General features: G+C 38.9%; 1 protein-coding gene across 3 annotated transcripts; it reads right to left on the reverse strand.

Annotated features, from left to right (window-relative positions):
* Positions 1-151: 151 nt before the first annotated feature.
* Positions 152-19,743, reverse strand: LOC127026597 (keratin, type I cytoskeletal 15-like). Of its 3 annotated transcripts, none has more exons than XM_050911929.1 (8): positions 19,186-19,374; positions 18,398-18,480; positions 17,289-17,445; positions 16,646-16,807; positions 16,374-16,499; positions 16,009-16,233; positions 10,855-10,888; positions 152-447 (listed from the first exon to the last, which is right to left on the reverse strand). In XM_050911929.1, the coding sequence occupies exons 1-8, from the start codon at positions 19,357-19,359 to the stop codon at positions 344-346; spliced, it is 1,065 nt and encodes a 354-aa protein (XP_050767886.1). In that variant the 5' UTR covers positions 19,360-19,374; the 3' UTR covers positions 152-343. The 3 variants fall into 3 exon arrangements, with proteins under 3 accessions (XP_050767886.1, XP_050767885.1, XP_050767884.1); XM_050911928.1 differs by lacking the exons at positions 10,855-10,888; positions 16,009-16,233; positions 16,374-16,499; ... (2 more) ...; positions 18,398-18,480; positions 19,186-19,374 and adding exons at positions 1,121-1,152; positions 2,088-2,308; positions 3,061-3,186; ... (2 more) ...; positions 6,395-6,477; positions 10,096-10,527; XM_050911927.1 differs by lacking the exons at positions 152-447; positions 10,855-10,888 and adding exons at positions 14,559-14,641; positions 15,151-15,176 and having other exon boundaries at positions 16,013-16,233; positions 19,186-19,743.
* Between the last annotated feature and the right edge of the window lie 979 nt (positions 19,744-20,722).

The following is a 20,722-nucleotide window of genomic DNA, read 5'->3' on the forward strand; positions in this document are numbered from 1 at the left end:
TAAATTATAGTTAATTTGCAGAGCAATAAATGAATCACAGATGGAGATTCATGCCCCAGTGAGATGTGCATAATTCATGTATTACCAGCTCAGCCAGTCATTTTCATTGAATAGCTTTTCTTCGGCATTTTGAAGACTAAAAGCTCTTTAAACTAACAATATCAGCTACACCTAGCTCTGTATGGCACTTTTCATTATTAGGCTGCAAATCATTTTAGGAGAGAGTTCACTATAGTATCCCTATTTTATGCACAGGGAGACCAACATACAGCACTTAGTTGCACAGGAGGGTTGTCAGAGCTTAGCCTGCTAGGAAAGCCAGTAGTTAGCAGAACTTTTTACTTCATGCGTGCTGGTGGATCTCATTGATGGTGGAGGATACCACCTGCCCATCCACACTGTCATGGACAATTGCTTTGATCTTTCGATTGGTCAGCCCAGCATGTTCTGAAAGAAAAACAAAGGTTAATTAGACAAGAAGCAATGCTGAGACAAGATGATGCAGGGAAAGCTTCATTTACAGTAATTTACCAGCTACCTCCTCAACTGATTTATCTTTACATGTTTTCCTTTAAGTCAATACCTATTATTGCTCTTCGTGAAATGTGCTGCCAGAAAGTCACCCTGAGTCTTGTCCAGGTCAGGGCAAACGAATAATACAGCTACATCCCAGCCAATGCAAATCTAACTTCAGAGCAGATTATCCTAAATGTTTGTAGGTCACGCTCGTGCCAGAATATGAGTTTCCAGACATGCAGATTTTCTGTTTGCTCTCAAGCCCTAACACTGTTTTAGTCACCAAATGGAGTCTCTATGCCTCCTCATATACCACGAAAGCTTTAGTCTTGAGTCTGAGCTTTAGACAACGTGTTTGACTAACAGAGGTCAGTCTGAAGATAGTCCACGAGTGGGCAGACGCAGCAGAATGTGCTCTGAAGCGCAGCCCTTCACAAGACCGATGCGTCACTGAAATTATTCTCAAGTATGGCCTACACGAGAATTAACTGCCATGCAAACCTTTCCTAGTTCATTCATGTAAGGTTAAAATTATTCTGCGTAAAATTTGATTGGAAGTGACAATAATTGAGTCACTACAGAGAACAAAATAAGGGACTTTTACCTTTAGCTTTTGATTCAGATTTTCTTGCTATCCTGTAAAGATAATAAAATAGAGAAAAAATAATAATTATACTAATTTCAAGAAGTTATTCATCCCCTTCTTCTCACTGATTCTAAGGAGACCTCAAACCACTATGAAAAGAGATAAAATTTAAAAAAAAAAAAAAAATTATGCTTTTACACCACGAGAACTTTTCCTCTTTGGTAGTCTTAGGTGCAGATACTCTCACCTGAAACTGTTCCTGTGTACATTCATTATCACTTCTACTGTGGACAGTTGCGTTGTTTCTCATATGTTCTGCGTTACTCAAGTTGATCCCATTTTGGCTTCTGAGAAAATACCCTGTACTTGGTGCCATACTGTCCTGCCTCCCTGAGATTTTCAGTTATAAAGGCTGCTAATCTTCCTTTTTCTGATTTTGTATAAATAAGACATACTCTGTATATAAGATGAGAGAATAAAGAATAGAGGCCCAAAGATTTCTGAATGCAGAGATTTCAGACAAGGCAGAGATGGGGAAACCAAACAACCCATCAGCAGAGGGGCATACTGTACAGATTTTGTGTGCTGGTATTTGTAACTGCACATGGCTGACCAAAAAAGATCTAAACTTGTCTCCAGGCTTCCTTTTGATCTAGAACTTGTTTTGAAGATAGGAAATGACTATGAATTTTACTGAAATTGGCATTTTTTCCTATGCTGAGATAGGTATGCTGTGGGAATGTAGATTTTTTTTTTTTTAATAAAAAGTTATATTAATTTAGGTAATCCAAATTACATAGATACAAGTTTCTCTGTATACTAAGTGGCTCAAGCTTTTTATTATGATCCATCACATTAAAATACCAACCCTTGATGTAGTATGGGACTCACAAGCTTTGATTAAGCATAAACAAACAAACAAATAAATAACCCAAATATGAGAACTCTCTTCTCATCTATTCCCGTCAGGGTGGCTTTGCCTTACCCGTCAACATTCCCTTCCAGCAGCAGGCGGTAAGTGGAAATTTCCTTCTCCAGGCGGGTTTTGATCCCAAGAAGAACCTTGTATTGGTTATTTTGCTGCTTAATGTCATGACGAACCTGGCTTAGCTCTTCCTCACATTTGGAGATGATCTGCTGCATGTTTTGAAGTGCAACAGCATAGTAATTCCGAGTGTCAGCCAAGGTGTCTTCCAGCATGTGTTTCTGACAAAGTAGATAATACCAATACTATGATTATTATTTATGTGGTAGATATAATGCAGAAATGCCAGCAAATCTGGTCTCTAGCTAGAAGATTGCGAAATTTAAGACTGTAGTAATTTAAACACTTATGCATTTGCATGACTATTCATGTGAAGACAACAGAATCATGGAGCTGTGTCGTGTGTGCATAATGAGAGGCAAAAACTGAGTAATTTAACCCTGCCATATTCTTTCTGCTCAAAAGCTGTGCTCCTGTAACTGTTGACTCTTTTGTCAGTTCTGCGTTTACTGTCCAGAATTGGTCCAAAGTCTCCAAGTCATGGGTATGTGAGCTTTAACCTGTACAAAAGCTGAGTAATATTTTTGAAGATTCCCCACCAACATTTTTCACAGTTCGTATATTTCGTGCATTATAATAGGGGTTGTAAATATGAAATTTGTATTACTATCTGTCTTCTTGGACATTTTTTCTTTCTCAATCATGGAGTCAGCTATCCCATCTCTTCTTTTTCTTCTCCCCATATTCTGTTCTAAGGAGAGCCATAAATTTTTTACTTCTCGGTGATGGTTGCTGAATCTATTTTGCATATTCTAGCAAAGTCAAGCATGGTCCAAATTCCAATTTCACTGATACTTTAATAATTACAATGAAGTTATGCTAGGCTATGGATTTAAATGAAGAATTGGTCCACGACAATTTCTGAGAATATATGAAGTAACAGTGACCAGCCAGAGATGGCTACCATAGATACCTTACTCATCTGTGCCTGCAGCTCGATGTCCAGGGATTGTAAAGTACGTGTTAGATCCTTGATCTCGTTCTCATTGCGCTGTATCTGTTCTGGATTAGGGGCTGCTGCCAGAGACATAGCTGCGCTCTGTGGAGCAAAAGCAAGAGAAAAGCTTGCTGATTCTGGTCAGTCATGTACAGCAACAGGGATCTTTGAAATGAGCAGAAAATAGCTGTTACCTGTTCTTTGTACCAACTGTCCAGGCTTTGACGATTCTTTTCAATTATGGCTTCATAATCTTCTCTTATTTCTGCTAGAATCTTGGCTAAGTCTTCAGGAGGTGCTGCATTTACTTTTACATTGACTTTGAAGTCTTGTGATGAGCGATTTGCTTCCATATCCTATTCATATATTAGCAGAGGAAATAAGCAAACTTGTTTATGAAAGTGGAAAGTTTTCATTCCTGTCTTCTTCAGTTCCATCCTCTCACAATACCCAAAATATTTTTTTCATTATGGTAGATTAATTCTTATATATATTCAGTTAACACTATTTGGAAAATTTATGTATGGATAATACTATGATGTGACTTAAACCAGTGACACATCTGCTTCTGTGGCAGAACTGTGCTAGAGAACTCAGTAAAAAACATGTGAGAAGATCTTTTCATATAATGTTTCTGGAACATATATACTTAATGAAGAAGCACTGACAGTTTTTATTTATTTATCTACTAGGAACCCAAAACCTTTGATGAAAATCTAACAGTAATTTCATCTTTCTTACCCTGTATGTTAATATTTATGGAACTATAAGTTTACAGGAGAGTAATGTAAAAGTTCTATGTAATTGTTAAAGGAATAATTGGATTAAAGCATATAATTACTGTGTAAACAACATAATTACAGGACAAGTCAAGCAGGTATGGTAACATTCCTTTTGGTGTAGCACAATCTTATGTGCTAGGTACCATTTTCAAAAGCGCCCAGGCAAAGTAGCATTTCAGGGTATGACATCACAGCCTCCAAAATGCAGATCAACTGGACACACTGATGGCTCTGTTGGTTGCCCTGCTTCCAAGAACTGTTTTATTATAGCTGTTCAGTAGTATCCTTGGCTATAAGGGGATCAGCCCAAGACAGCTTCACCTACTGCTGTGTAACCCTTCTGTTTCTACTCTCCATTTTAATAATCCACAGATACTGAGTAGGATGTTTGGTTCTGCATTAGGTAATAACTGAAAACAACATCAGATCAAGCAAAATGAAAACAGCATGTCGTCAAGCAGTGGTATTATATGTGTGGGACTAACAGAGACCACTGTGGTATGGCTCTGGAAGAATTCAGAGCAGCATGTTTTTTGACAATTATTAAGTATTATCTAATTATTGTGCTTAGGATTTTGCAAGAATAAGTAATTTTACTTGACTTCACCAACCCTTCTTTTTAATTTTGATCCTTCAAGAATTCAAGGTCTGTTTAGTTCAGGTCAGCCTGCTCTAGGTGACCCTGCTTGAGCTGAGGGGGTGGACAAGGTGACCTCGAGAGGTCCCTTCCAACCTCAACCACTCTGTGCTTCTGTGATTCTGTGAAATTATATGTCCACAGTTGAGGGAAAAGTCTGTGATGAGTAAAACTCAACAGCAACCAGTAAGGTTTCCTATTTACTTGAAATCTCTATGTATTTATATCTAAGTATTTCTGTGAACATTTCTGTCGAATATGTAAGTTATTATTAGCTATGTATGACAGATGGGTAGGTGACTAGAAAAGAGTGGGAGAAAATACAGCAATTTGTTATCCTTTCTGAAATCGCAATTTAATTGGTAAAGTAGTACACAAACTTTGTGCCTCATCTGACTCTCATTGGCTTCTTTAGAAACATGATTAGGTTCTGAATCATCAATCCCATTTATAGATTGTGGATCTTACTCAAAGTTAATTACATGGTAGCGAAGATTTATGTGATAGGATTTTAGCAAGTGGAACTTTTTCTACCTCCTCATGGTCTTTCCTCCTGAGGATGTGCTCTTCTCTCAAGCCTTCAATTTCCATTTCCAGATCTGTTGTAACAATGGTCAGGCCGTCGAGCTCCTTACGCAGGTTCTCAACATCAAGCTGCACTCCCTGCCTGCGCGACTTCTCCGCTTCATACCTTTATGAGGAAAAAGAAGATAAAGCATGCTTGTTGAGAACAGACAGATTTAAGATTCACCAGGTTGTGAAAGCTTTGAGAACATGATTCTCAAAAATTTGCCAATAAAGATGTGAAAACAGTATCAACAATCAATGCTTTCTGTAGTTTTTCCAAAATGATAACTTTTCAGTCCTTCAGAAAACAGGAAAAATGTCATGGAAGCCAGTTACTAACGTTCCTCTCTAACCTCTTGCAGTTTGCCATCTGTAGTGGGCCAAAGTCAGAAAGACACTGCCGTATCTTCCCTTGAGCATATGAAGCACTTTTGCTCCTCAGAATCTCTCCCTTTACTTCATTTTTTGTGGGCTCTATTGATGTTTCTACATTCAATCCATCAGACTCATTCTATGATTCCAGTCTCTCAAAGTAGTTCCACTGTTTCCTTTTTATGACACTATGGAATGGTAAAGAAAGGAAGGCAAGGCTAGATAAGGCCTACAGCGTTCAGAGTCTTTTAAGTTTGTTACAATATTACCAAAAGCTGAGAGATTTTTTTAATAGCTGATCATCATCTGTTGAAAATAAGACAAATCTTCATGATTCCTAAGAAGTCTAACTTACAGAAATGTAAATTCCTTTCCTTTGCAAAGATCTGCCTGGAAGTTTTCTGTCCAAACTTTTTGGCTTTTTAGTTGGTCTGAGAACTATCTTTCAACAATGTACTGAAAAACCAAACTGTGTACTGGTAGCCAAGGAAGCACTGGCCCATTTACTGTGGCAAAACTTACGAGACTCCAAAGCAAAAGATACTGAAGGACAGGTATTTCCTGGGGAGCTGGACAGAAGAGGTGATAAGTACAGGAAATAGATTTGGGCTGGACTGGGGAAGCATAGTGCAGAGAAGGGTTAATTTGTGTTCCCAGATGACAGTTTTAAATGCCTTTTGTCACAAGTATCAAGTGTCTGCTGTAAAACCTGCTCTTCAGGACCTGAACTAAGTATCATAAACAGGGTGACTCAAGATCGTTCAGCAATCATTTGTGGTTTTTACATCCTTTTTATCCTTTCTGGGTTTTTTTTCTGTTCTACATTGGTTTTATTTATCCAGTATCACCAGAAAACCTCAGTAAAATCAGTTTCATATTGGATTATCAAGAAAAAGCAGTATTTTGCTTAATCCTCTTTCAGACTTAATCAGGAAACCAAAGAAGAGCTTACTTGAGCCTGAAGTCTTCAGATGCCATGTTAGCGTTATCAATTTGTAAAAGGATACTGGCATTGGTGATCTTGCCATCCTCAATCTGGAAAACAGAGAATCCAACAGGAGACTCAGTGTTGCCATATGGTAATGGTGAATAACCTGTGCTGTTTTAGACTCCCTGCTGCTTGTAGGAAGCATCGAAATAGTAGAATTCCCATGTTAAGGAGAGTACATGAGTAAAAGAAGCTTAGCTTCCTGATTCACTTAGATGTTTCTGCAATTTTTGTCCATAATCTTACTTTTCTCTGTCTTACTTTTCTGGATATGAAGCAGGAGGAGTCATCTTATTCCTGGCGAGGTAGAGAATATGAATAATATTACACAAACTTCATGGTATATTACAGAATAACAATCACTGTCTTCCTCTTTTTTTGTGAACTGATTTTGATTCTGTTAAGCATTGCTGGAAAAGCAGCCTTGGTCATCTTTAGGGCAAATTTCAGTAAGAACCATTAACCTGTGTCTGAGTACAATCAAAATGCAGCAATTAATCATATGCTAAAAAGTAAGCATGTGCATAAACACCTTGCTGAATCAGTGTTGTGATGCAGAGGCATAACACTGATGGTAGCAGCAACTCATGAGCAGGACCCCTCAAGACCACCATGTGCTTCAGTCTGGAGTCGCATGGATTGTCGTTTTGAGAATAATACTGTCATCTAGTTGTCATGGTCCATTCAGTTATTCACCTGTAACTGTACTGAATCGTCCAGCAGCATGGAGTGATTAATTAATGTTTCTGATTTTGCTTTGGGATGTTGACAATTGCCCTAAAAGGTGCAGGAGAAAGTGCACCACATCATTCATTTAGTGTACTCAGCATGCACTGAAAAGACGTGTAAGTCCCTGTTAACATGAAATAGCTTTGAACTATAGATCTGAATATGAAACGCTCAGTATTCCATTCAAAATCTTTGAAAGAATTCTAGCAGGAACTCATACATAATTAGCAGGAGCTAATCATTGTGGGACGTCATGTCCTTTTCTAACAAAGAGGAAAGAGAAGCATGGTTGCCGTTCCAACAGCTGCCTTCACTTACATAGCAGAACAAGGTGCATTATGGCTGTACAGAAATCATTAGCCATTTACAGAGCTCTCAGCACCTTGAAGTAAAACTTCCCACACCTAAATGAATCACAAAGAAACAAGGAAATGACAAAATTGTCCTGAAGTGTCAAAAGTTCACCTCTCATAGTAAAAAGGAAGATGGTTGTGGAATGTTTTAACTAATCTGTTAACAGACTGCGCATTCTTGAGCAGTTAGCAGCACACCGGGGACACTGCCCTGGGACATGATCAAGGCCAGCTGAAGAAGTATAACAATACCCTAAATGTGTCGCTGCCTGGAATTTGTTGTCAGAGAAGAAGCAATTCTTGAATCCATCCTTAGAGAATGGTAAATTTTACTATGGAAGGTAATAAGGCAATGAGAAAGCAACATATGAGTTCTTCAACTTTATGCCGTTTCATAATCATGCAACACAGCAACACATTTATATAAATGCTTTATGACTCTTTCTGTGCAATCTGAACAATTGTCAGTGTTTTGCCAACTGCCGTACAATATTGATTGCTATGCCAGTTAGCAGTGCATTTCAAATGTGGACATTTATCTGTTTATAATTTTACAGAATTCTTCACGACATCCATCATGAATATGGGTGCATCACTAATATCAATCCGCAAACTTACAGATAATTAAGAACTCACACATTACTATATATGAAATACAATCAAATTCCTTCTCAAAACAGATTTTTTTCAAGAAGGCTTCCTGCACTGACTTCCTCCTCAGCATGTCTTGTGTCCTTTGTCCAACAGCATTGATCCTGTCTCCTTGAATGCTCTGTAAATCACTTTGCTTATTTAGTGGTACAAGATGTTTGAATGAGACACTTACCTGAAGAAGTGGTGCTATTTTACTTTGTGTCTGGGTTAAAATGGAGTCAGGTTGGAGCAAGGCAAGTTGTTGCTCCATCTAGCCTGTTCATACAGAATTCAGGTATCCAGGGAAGAGTGTGGTCCAAGTGATTATATGCCTCCAAGTTTAGACAGCCAGTATATCATAGACTTTCTGGGTTAGTGGATATAGGATCCTAAATTTTGTCTAAATTTCATTTTAGGTGCTAAATTAGTTTCACCTTTTTAATTCTTGGTTAATTAATTTAATTATGGTTAATAATTAGATGCTGTATTTTCACTCATTTTAGTGGCAGTCATGGTGCTAATTGCAATAATTTATAGAGAAAGTAAAAATTCTGGGTTAAATCACTGAATTGTCGCCTGTAAATAATCCTTTAATAGCCCTTCCTCCCCAGTATGAGCACCACATTCAGGACATACTGGCTGAGACAGCCATTGGTCTAACAGGTGCCTGTAGCCAGTGACAGCTATTTAAGTGGTGAGTGTTAAAAATAAGTGTTTTGGGTACAACCTATTCAAAAGTGAGGGCTTTACCCCAATCAGCATTACGTTTTTAGTCTTATTGTCTTCCTAAATCTTTCTGATTTATTAATTCCATATCAATGTGAACACATTTATATTCTTGATGAACAAGTTTTTATCTCTGGATCAGTTAAAAAAAAAAGTGCTCAAGTGATAGGTCTGGAGACGGATGACCTTTCTTTATCCTTAAAACAGAAATAGGTGATGACAATTCTGGCTCTCCTTACACATTGTCTGTGGTCAGAGTGCCTCATCTTCTGCCTGGAGGCAACACATTTAACAGTGAGCAGGGAGTTTGATTAAGTCCCTGGCCTCAATCAGCAAAGAAGCGGGATAATACCATTTCCAAGCCCTTTTGAAAAAAATTTCTGAGGGTCTTGAGAATGCCAAGTAACCATACTATAAAAAGTGGAGGGAAAACTAGAACATTGCATTTGGAATAGCTTTGGGTTTTGCCCCATATGGCTATGTAAAGTTAATTACACTGATTAGTCACACAGATGGTTACAGTGCTAAGTATGTTCATTATGAATACAGATTAATATTATGCTTAAATTTGAAGACACGTGAGTTTGGGAGATTGAAAGAGTTACTGTTGAACGTTAATATTAACTACTGGCAGGAACCAGAAATTCTCCTTTTAATTATAGTGAAAACATCCACAAGGAATTTGTCACTGCTATTTGCTTAATTACAATGAAGTATTTTTCCGTCTGATTACATAAGCTCATTGGACCCAAAACTAAACTACTGTAGTTTCATTGACTGCTACCACAGGAATCAAAGAAATGAAATGCAACAGTATGTCTAAAGACAGCATGCATCAAAGAAGGCAGTCTCTTCAGTTTGCCTGCTTTGTAATTTGCTTGAATACATGTGCAGTCAAAAAGACCAAATTCTGCCAGACATAGTTACTCAAACCACAGTTTCATGTACAGAAACGAACACTTGGCAGCACACAAATCTCTTTATACTACCAGTCTTTGCAGAATCCCCCTTGTCTCCTTCCAGCCTTCCTTTCTTGTACCCCATTCTCCTCCTTGTGAGTGCAAAGAATGTTTATGCCAGGTCCTGTAACCACTTTCATTAGTATTTCTAACATTTAAAAGGTTTTATTTAACTTTTCTTTAAAGGAAAGCCATCAGCATAAATGAGTACCCAGATTCCTTAAAAGAGCGTAGAATGACATAGTCACTTATAGCTCTGACTTACCTGTCTTTGCATGTCAGTGACGTTTTGCTCGTATTGGTTGAAGTCATGCCTCTTTCCGTGAGACTTTGTCTTGTGCCACTCTAGGATGCAGCTTTCCAGCTGAGCGTTAGCTGCTTCTAAGGAACGGACCTTGTCCAGATAGGCAGCCAAACGGTCATTCAGGTTTTGCATAGTCTGTTTCTCATTCCCACCCAGGAAGATGCTTTCCCCATGGTGCTCGCCGAAGCCTCCCCAAGGTGCCCCTCCTCCAGTAGCCAGCCAGAGGGGTCTGGCAGAGGAGAAAGAGGTATGTGTGCTGCTGGCACCACCATCTGCACTTGAAGGTCTGTAAGAAGTTCCTTGCTGGGCCAAACCACACCCTGAACTACCCCTGAGGGACCCAGAAAAAAACTGGAAAGGGCCTTGGCTGGTACTCATGTTTAGCTCTGTTGTGAGTCTAACCCAATGTTTGACTGACTAGCACTGAGCAGCTTCTTAGCCTTCCCTAAGCAGCTTTATGCCTTTTGCTGTGGGAGTTTCCCTTCGATGAATGACTACAGCAACAAGATTGTGTCATCATGAAACGTGCTTCCTCTTGGTCAATTCTGAAGCATTTATGAGCCTGCACACACTGTTGTTGTTATTTGGAATCACAGCCACATACCAGATTGCTTTCCTTTTGGTTGTTTCGGGGTTTTTTTCTCTTTTTCTTTTCATATTATAATAGTGAGGTGTGGCTAAAATCAGTAGGTGTGGAACAGGATCAGCTCTGCCTCAGACTTTTTTCTAACCCTGTAGTTAATATGTTTTCCTGCTTGTAAAACATACGAGGGGAAGAGTATCGTCCATTACAGCATAAATGGAGAGCTGAGGCAGGGATGGTCTCTCAAGATTCTTTCTTTCTGTTGTAATTCTCAGGCTTCAGAATTACAGCAGTCTGTGAATCCTGAAACGCAGCATGTCCTATCAAGCTGTCATTAACGTACCAAACAGCTTCAGCCTGTATGAGACATGAGGCTTTAATGAAGTTATCCAACCTCTGTCGTTTGACTAAAACTCCAGTCCGAAGTGAGTAAGGGCCAGCTATTCCCTTCAGCTGCCCATTTCCAGGTGAAATACATGAGAATTAGGTACTTAACAATCTTTTCTACTGATTTTTTCATGATTTGAGGTGCAGTCGTATTTCAGTAGTCTTGTTGAAATAGATAGTAATGCAGGAACTTCTTGCTGTTACTAGTATTAATACTATTAAGATAGTTATACGTTTAGCTATAGAAAATATTTAGAATGTGAGTTTGTAACAACACTCGAAAAACTCAAGTGATGATTTAAAGCTACCAGCCCTAAAAATGGACCTGGCAATCATGCAAAAATAGTCTTTCTCGAAAGTTTCAGTAACCTTCTGTCGAACTTCTCCCGTCAAATATAGAACGGGAAAGTCTGGCTTCTGCAAAGATTTTCTTATTCCTCATGCTGATAAGTAGGTGGTAAATTGTGAAGCGTCCCCACGGCCACAGCTAGGGTTATTGGGATTACCTTGTCTTTCAGAGTAGCTCTAGAGCGCGACTGAGGGATAGGATAGAGGAAGAAGATTTGGGAAGAAGTGGAAAGCTGAGTGGGCATGGGCTTCTCAGAAATGGTGCAGCTACTTTTCCTTACAGCAGTTGAAGGCTCAGCTCTTTAACAAGGTCTTACTTAGCACTGTTACTCATTCGGAATGGTGGGGTCGGAGAGACTGTACAAACCAGAATTACATTATCCTGGAAGAAACCTGAAGGAATCTTTTTTTCTCTATTTGTTTCATTTGAAAATTTTCAGTAATAAAGAATTGCTGCACTTCATCCTTTCCTGGGTGCCTCCTAGGCCTCCTTTTCTGAATAGGGCAGGTTCTGAGCTCCTCCTTGTGGCTCTGTCTCAGCTCTGCTCAGCACCTGTTGATTTTCTTTTTACCAGCTACGTTTGCATTGAGCACATATTCCTTCTTATTCCTCATGCACGTCGTTGTCTAGAAATGCTAACATTTTTAATTGTTTGGGGAAATTAATCATTGAAGATATGGTTTTCCAGTAAATACAAGGTATAGCTATCACAAAATATTCTGGTAACAGCTACTATTAATAGCTACAGTTCGGTGTCAGCCCTGCTGCTTGAGAGTGAGAAGAGCTTGAAGCACCAGACAAAAAATGAAGGCCTAACTTGAAAAAAACCCCAAATTATAATAGAACAAATGATATCGTGCTGTTCGGTTCATCTCGCCAGAGATTAATTTCAGACTGATTTTTCTAGCCCAGCAGTTCAACAAGCTAATGTTCTATGAAATATTACATTGAAATATAAATACATACATATGTACATAATATTACGTGAAATAAAACGAACCCTTTGTTTCATGCAAAATTACTCAGTGAGATTCACAACTTGCCTGGCAGTGAGGCTGACAGTTTGTGAAACAGAATAGCCTGTGTCTTACTCCCTCATAGTTTCATGGAATATCATGCCATCATGAAAAACAGAATTGTATTTTTTCTGGCAAGTCATACAAAACAAAAGTGATCTGGCACATAGGAAATGTTTCCTCTGAAGCTCAGCCTTTTCAAACTGGAAAAGATGCCACACAGCTTTCCTCAACACATGTTGAGGATCCACGGAAAAGACCAAAAAACTTACTTCAAAACCAGACACGGCTCTCCTTTGTCAGGCTGACACTATGGGACTTGTTTTTAGTCACCTATTTAATCCACAGAGTACAGAATGAAAGCAATGATCGGAGTAAGAAAATAAAACATTGTTAGCAGATGGCACCATTAGATGGTGGCTTCTCTTTGTTTCATACAAACTGCTCTCCGTAAGCTGGGGAGCTGCTAGGCAGGCCCAAGCTAGCAGGAACTGAGGAATGCGTAGTTCCGAGTTGCTTTATTTGGGAATCGTACTTGTTTTACTGAATTGGAACATGAAAAGCAAACTGAACTGAATTTATAGGCTGCAGTTTAAGTATAGGCAGGATATTTTGACACCTACATTGTACAGGTAAATATCCTGCGACCATCACTTGTTGATTCAACTCCTGCATCTGAAATACAAATGGATAGCTGCCTTTGGCTGTAGAATTTCTCTCTCTTGCTATCTGAGCGATACATATAATAGTCACTTGATTTCTGGATCAGCAAAAAATGTCATTTGTACCGTTCGGTTTTTCTTTTCTGGTAGATTGTGATGTTGCTTTGCTGAAGTTTGCAAGAACCTCTTCTCAGTTCTTTCCAGTGAGAATACCAGCAGTATGTATGTTTCTTAACAGTGGTATACCAATGATCCTGCAGCCTCGTTCGTGGCTACACTGTGGGGCTGGTGCGAGCAGTGTAGATATTTTTTTTTTTTAAATGTCAGAAAATAGAAGACAGAAAAATAGTGGCTCTAAGGAGGCTGGAAGGAAAATAAAATACATAATTCTAGAAATGATACCATTTTTGTAGCTGCTATTATGTGGATTGAAATACCCAGCGATGAGGCTAACAACAAATTTTCCAACAGGTTATGTTAGCAAAATACAGCATTTATGTAAATGTTTTATATACTTCTGAAGTTGGGATTTACTAGCCTCTTAAATCTTTATAAGCATCTCTCTTCAATTACACTGGTGTAGATTTGCAGACTAACTTACTGCTGAGGAAAGGCAGTGTTGCTAACACAACAGCTACAGGAATGACACAGGCTGGTGAGTTTCTTCCTTACGTATGAAAACCAAAATAGTCACAGCAAACTCTGCTTGAACAGTTCATTTCACCTGGACCTTGCCTAGTGCTTCCTCAAGAGCTAAGGGAATTTGCCTTTTTGCTGAAGGAAGTGCAGGAACAGAAATATATAAATGGAAAAATACTAATTTTTTTCAGAGGTGCATTTTATTCATGCATGAATTGTAGTCATGTTGTGCGCTTTGGATTCAGAACAAAGAGCTTAAGGATTTTTTGCATTATCTTGTCAATTTTTTACTGATACTAGCTTCAGATTCCTGGGAGAATCTAATGGCACTTTATATCTGTCTGTTCATCATCATCTTTATTATTATTATTGAAGTTATTGTTATTGTTGTTATCCACTGAACATCTCTTGTTTTGGGTTACAGGAAGCACTGTGTTAGGGAGGGTGTATGGTCACGTGTATGGCAATGCCATACTGACTTCAAAAAAACAACATTAGACTGGATGTATTTGCACAAGCGGAACAGAAACTTTATTATGTAGGTTCTTTCGTAAGGAAACTATATAGCTATTGACAGAGAACAAGCTTGTCATCTCTGACCCGTAGAGCCAAATGATGATGTAAAAAGGGAGAGCAAATTTGAGGAAAGACATCAAGCTGTTGCACATTCTTGGATTACATTCTTGTGATTTGGCGAAAGTAAAAGGATATTTCTCTTAGCATTAGCCAATGTGTAGGCTGCACTGGTTTTATATGGTGTCATATGCAAGAGGGGATTCCGTATTTCTTTATTGGAATCTCTTTTCACGAGTAGAAGCAAATTTTCCATCATCTTCCATGCCCATGCGAGTTCTTCCACTGCTCAGAGATGCTGTTGTCGGAGAAAAAAAAAAAATTCAACTAAGGAAAAAAAAATGCATTGCTAACACACTGAAGAGCTGTGCAATGGGGTTTTTTTTGTTTGTTTCCTCACAAGATCTTTTTCATATATCAAAGGGGGAACTGCCTTTACATCTTATCTTCTCTCCCTACTGGTCCTCATCCAGTAAATCTTAAGAGTGCACATCACATGTCGGATTTGGATGTATCTTGTACGTTGTGTGAATCAGCTGAGGAACTTAGGAATCTTTGGGAGATTTTGGTATTTTAGAATCCCATGAGAGGTTCATGCTATCATTTTGGCAAGCTACTGGTTTCAAAAGTGCACAAAAAATAAGATAAAGTATTACATTTTTGTCTCTAAATGATAAAGAATGTGGTCATTGCAGAGAGAATGTAATCTGTGTTAGTAGAAAGAAATTCTAAGCAAAAAAGATAGGTTTATTTAATCCTATTTTGTCAATTCATTTCAGCCCCTCTTTAAATCAAAATTTTTCTTACCGTCTTTAGGGTTCACTGCTGGCATCCTGTAGAAAAGAAGAAATATTTGATTAATGACCGTCACTGACCCTGTCCACTGAAACCATTGATCCGTTTAGGAACCACTGCGTGTGAATAGCCATGATTCACACTGCTTCTTTCAATGGGTTGTTTCTCAGGTGTGTTGTTACTGTTAGGGTGCTTTCTGCTTTGAAGGCCACTCCTATGTATGTGATAGGAAATATGAACAGCAGTCAGACCAGTTCTTGGTCCTGATACGTCTCTATATACTTCTCCTCTTCTCAAAATGTCATAATCTAGAAACAATATAAGGAGCTGATTCCTCCTCAGAAATCAAAAGTAATTCCATGTGTAGATCAGATACAAGAAATGGGCACTAAAATGTAGATTTTACTAAAGCAAGCTGTGGTCTGTACCAAGTTCCTTTCTAGTTGGGAGTACTGGTGTATGATGATGAATATTTTCACGTCTGTGCACAAGTGTAGAAAACCAAGAGCTAAAGAAATACTGAGAACAGGTTTTTATAGGTTGTTTCAGGCCGAAGGCTATTATTCCAGTGCAACAAGATGATTATGTAAGACATACATATGGTGCCTGGTGCCTTCTGTAATTCATCATAGTCAAAATGGTTGCATTTATATTTTCAAATCATCAGCACAATTGATCTGGAGATTTAGCTTGAGTTACAGCAATGCCTGGGATTTTGCTGGGCATCTGTTTTGCCAGTACTCAAAAGGCTGCGTATGCAGTGAATGTAATGTAGTAATCTGCAGTCAGCTTAGCAACCACAAATTACTGCTTTACAATGTGTCATGTTATTAACCTTATCTAATCATCACAGGATTTGTATATAGTAACGTACTGTGAGTCCTGGCCCTCCAGCAACTGGCGGTACGTGGCGATTTCCTGCTCCAGGCGACTTTTGATGTCCATGAGCATTCTGTACTCCTGGTTCTGACGCTCCATGTCGCATCGAAGTTCACTCAGTTGCTCCTCAACGCTGGTGATGAGGGCCTGAATCTGTGCCAGCTGTGCGCAGTATCGTCCTTCTGTGTCTCGCAAGTTGGCTTCCAGTCCAGCTTTCTGAAGCGGAATAACATCAGAATAGGTTAGCATGCAGATTTGTCCCACAGAGGGGGAGTCTAAGGAGAGGCAAGATAGAGAGGGAGGAAGGCAAGAGTGTACTAGTAGTGACTTGTGATGTGCTTGGCACAGCTCCATACCATGCTGAGCTGTGACTGGAGCTCAATCTCCAGGCCCTGGACTGTGCGTCTCAGTTCTGTGATCTCCGATTTGCTGGTCTGTATCTGTTGTGTATGGGTGGCTACTTCACGGTTCAGCTCATCAGTCTGAAAGAAAAAAACAACTGTAAAATCACATACATATTGTGTTAAAAATCGTTCAATTATTTTGAGAAAGGGAGGGCCCATCCCATCTGCTGGGGCAGTAATAATGACGCAATGCATCAGTTTGCTGTTTATTGGCATAACTATACCTGAGTGAAGAACCAGGCCTCAGCATCTTTACGGTTCTTCTCAGCCAGAGCTTCATACTGTTCCCTCATCTCAGAGAGAATTCTGGTCAGGTCGATGCCAGGAGCCGCATCCATTTCCACGTTGACTGTTCCACTTAGCTGATTTGAATACTCTTTCATTTCCTGCATGGGCAGAAGGCAGAGGACGCCAAAAAGATTAGGCTCTCTCTTCTCATATACTTTCTGCCATCAGCAATCCGTGCAGTGGTACGCAGTACTTTTGTTATCAAGTATCATAGGTGGAACACACATAAAAACGTTTGTCAAATTTTATCTCTCATCGCACATGCTTTTCTACTCTTTGTATACTCACACAGAACACACACGTATTTACATGTAACTTACATGTATGTTTCTTTTACTCAGCTTAATTATCTCAGTGACCTGTCATGTGCTTATGAATGTCAAACTGAAACTAATAGGTCTGAACAGTTTGGAATCAGAGAAATGCTTCTCAAAACACACTTTGGATTCTTTTAATAATATGCTTTTCTTCTTATTAAGGTGTAATGTTGTCATTCTGGTTTTTTTGTTTGGATTTCCCCCTCCCCGCATAAATTCCAAAGGAAAGTAATTTCTTCTCTGCACTGTTACGGACTCTCACCTCCTCATGGTTCTTCTTTAGATAAGCAAGCTCCTCCTTCAGTGTTTCAATCTGCATCTCCAGGTCAGCTCTGGACAGGGTCAGCTCATCCAGGACTCTGCGCAGGCCGTTGATGTCAGACTCTACACTCTGGCGCAGGAACAACTCATTCTCATATCTGCAGTTTAAAAAAGAAACAAGCACTGGAATATGTACGAGTTTGTATTCAGTAGAGGTATAAAACTATGAAATTTTATACTGAATGTAGGAGGAACAATGGGCTATAAATGAAAACATATATATTGAAAAGAAGTGTAAAGAGAGTAAAGATAGTTTTTTCCAACATCCGACTATGGCACATGAAAATACATGCATTGCCATCTGATTTTATTCTTGAGGAGTACATGACGTTTCACTTTGCAGAACCTAATAATGATTATCAGCATCAATAGAAAAGTTGTCAAACAGGACAGTCCATTTGCAGTGTCCTCTCAAATTTGGTGTGAAGGAAAACACAGATTGCCCAGTTCTGCGTAGGACACTAGAGGAGAAAATACAAACCTGCAGGTACATCACTGCAAGATAAATCAGTTGCACAAGTATCTTTATCATCTTTTCAGCAGTGTCTGATGTACTGTTGAGTCCACGAGCTGGATAAGCCCCAAATTCCTCTTTGTCTTTCTTTTCTAAATTTCGGACTCTTGGAGAGAGAACTACTGCAACTGAAGAGCGATCTCTTCATGCCACTCTGTTCCTTTTAAGTGAAAATCCCAACCTTTTCCTGTCTTCTTTTCCCCTGTGATTTAGGCTAGTAAAAATAGTTAAGAGCATCACTAAAAAACTAAGACATGAACTATGATTTATTTTGCAAACAGCTCAGTGATCTGGATACTGTGTTCTATCATCAGGTTTATATTCCGAATTGATCCTTCATCACCTTGATTCTGTTTGCCAGGGTTTTTTTCATCATCAGTTATCAAGGAAAAATACCTATCCATAACTTTGAAATGTGTCCTTCAGTGACTGAAGAGCTTTATTTTCTAGATAAAAAGTAATACTAAACTTCAGAAAACTATTTTGAGAGAGAGAGACAAGGAGAGAGGAGACAAATGTAGTCCAGGTAAACTTACTTCAGTCTGAAGTCATCTGCAGCCAGCCTGGCATTGTCAATCTCCAGAATGACTCTGGAATTGTCAATAGTAGCTGCAAGGATCTGGCAATTAAGAAACACAGAAAAAGGTTCCTGTGAATAATGGTGAAGTATCACGGTCCTGAGTACATAGTAGGTAGTTGTTGAGGCTGTAAACCATCAAAGAAGGTAGGAAAAAATGGACCTCTGTTGTGATGTCACTGGTTAAACATGCTTTTTGGATTGCAATAGCCATTTCAATTTATTATATTGCTCTTTGGTCACACTGTAATTCTTACAGCTTTTATAGAGAAAAACCAAAAATGCTAAGCTCTTTTCCACATTCCACATGCAAATCAGAGAGCTGAGATACCTTTGTGTAACACAAATTAGAAGCATAATTAGAAAACACGTTTGTACAACACCTGATCTTATCTGTAGGTAGGAGAATTATTTTTTCAGCCTTTGAGGCCTACCTGTCACATTCTTTACTATTTGATTACTGAATAAATATATTGATAATTCTAAACACATTTTGCCATGTTTTGCTAACTTTTACTGCAATCATTTTAATTTCAACAAACATCACATTTTCAGGATAACATATTTGGGTTTTAAATTAAGAAAAAGCTACTCTTTTCTGCTAGAATGCTCATAACCACAATATATTTGGGGTTGGGGAATTCAATATTTATTTTGTAATTATTTTAGCTTATTTTAAAGAAGTGGAATATGCAGTTCCACAATTCTAATGCATTCTTATAACTCATCTACATATCAATCTCATACCTTGTCTCGGAGATCTTCAATTATCTTGTAATAATTACTGTAGTCCCGGGCTGGGCTGGTGGGAGCCTGCTTCTGATACCAGTCTCGGATTTTAACTTCTAAATCTGAATTTGCCTCTTCCAGTGCTCGTACCTTGTCCAGGTACGAAGCCAGACGGTCGTTCAGATTTTGCATAGTTATCTTTTCATTTCCAGGGAGAAGGCCATCACCACCACCAAAGCCACCACCATATTCAAAACCTGCACCAAAGCCAGCCCCTCCACCAAGGCCAGACCCTCCACCAAAGCCATAGGCTGCACCACCACCAAAGCCACTGTAGCCTCCTCCGTAACCACTACCAAAACCAGAACACAAGCCACCACCGTATCCACCTCCTACAGAGGAGACATACCTAGCTGACGAGATGGAGACACCCCTGCCACCAGATCCTCCATGTATGCTTGGAGCTCGGCAGGTTCCTCCTGTTCGGACTGAGGAAAGGCGAGAGCTGCTGCTTCCACCACCCCCAAAGCCACCACCATAGGTAGAATAAGAGCTCTGCATGTAGGAAGTAGCCATAGCTGCAGCACAAGAAGCCGCTAAGGTGAGTTATTCAGCTTGGTGTAGAAGAGGAAATTATGTGCCTTCACTGCCCTGGTGCTTCTTTTATATCCTCAAGATAGGGTGTTAGGAGGCAAACCCAACCTGCAGCCCTCCCTCCAAAATTTCTCCTCCCTAGAAGTGAGGCCAATTATGATGACATTCCTCACAAACAGAGCTGGCTGTACATCTCAGGGGCTAGGGCTTGGGTTTTCTTTTTAATTAAACAAAAGAGATGATTCAGATGAGTGTTTTTTCTTCAGGCTATAGTTCTGAAACTTGGAGTTTACTTCTCTGACATTTGAGAATGGAAAAACAAAGTGAGTTCAACCACACCCACTTACCATTTACAGCAATCACCATGGCTATTTTAAGAAAATCAACTTTTTCTAAAAATGAAGTTTAAGTAAAACTCCTTTCGTTGAAAAATGTGCAATCATCATTTCATCTTCCCATTATTTCTTCTTTTCTATCCGTATTTTTGCCCATTAAAAATTTGGAATTGAATTTGATATGTTCTTATTCCTGTTCTTTGGTTGGAACTAATATTTAGATTTTGGAGTCTGAATTTTTAGTACAAAAAGCATATAATCATAGCATTGTGTGAGGAACAATTAGCATCCGTCAATGTACAAGGAAGAGTGGGCACAGTTAATTTGCTAATGCTTGTGAAATAGTCAAGAAGGGTAATACAAGATTGAAATAATTCAGTTAACAGAAGAAATGTGGGAGGACTAAGTTCCTGTTACTTTTGGAAAATGTAAACAAATTGGGTTTAAGATGAAACTGTTCAGATAGCAATAAATGTGTTTAATGCCAATATGCACTATGAAATGAAGTAATTCTTGAAAATAAGATTTGAGAAGCACTTAGAAGAGTCATCTTAATCCTTCATTTAAAGTGAGAGTCTGAAACACCAGTATATTTCAGATCTAATAATTTGCTAGTGAAATTCAAA

This window comes from Gymnogyps californianus, chromosome 28 (assembly GCF_018139145.2).
Source record: "Gymnogyps californianus isolate 813 chromosome 28, ASM1813914v2, whole genome shotgun sequence".
NCBI classification, from domain to species: Eukaryota; Metazoa; Chordata; class Aves; order Accipitriformes; family Cathartidae; genus Gymnogyps; species Gymnogyps californianus.

Coding starts and splice junctions, on each gene's coding strand:
- LOC127026597 (XM_050911927.1), bottom strand. CDS start 19,743: ATGGCTACTTCCTACATGCAGAGCTCTTATTCTACCTATGGTGGTGGC. Junction 16,808..17,288: donor TAAAGAAGAACCATGAGGAG/GTGAGAGTCCGT, acceptor CTGCCCATGCAG/GAAATGAAAGAGTATTCAAA. Junction 14,642..15,150: donor AGCAGTGAACCCTAAAGACG/GTAAGAAAAATT, acceptor CTCCGACAACAG/CATCTCTGAGCAGTGGAAGA.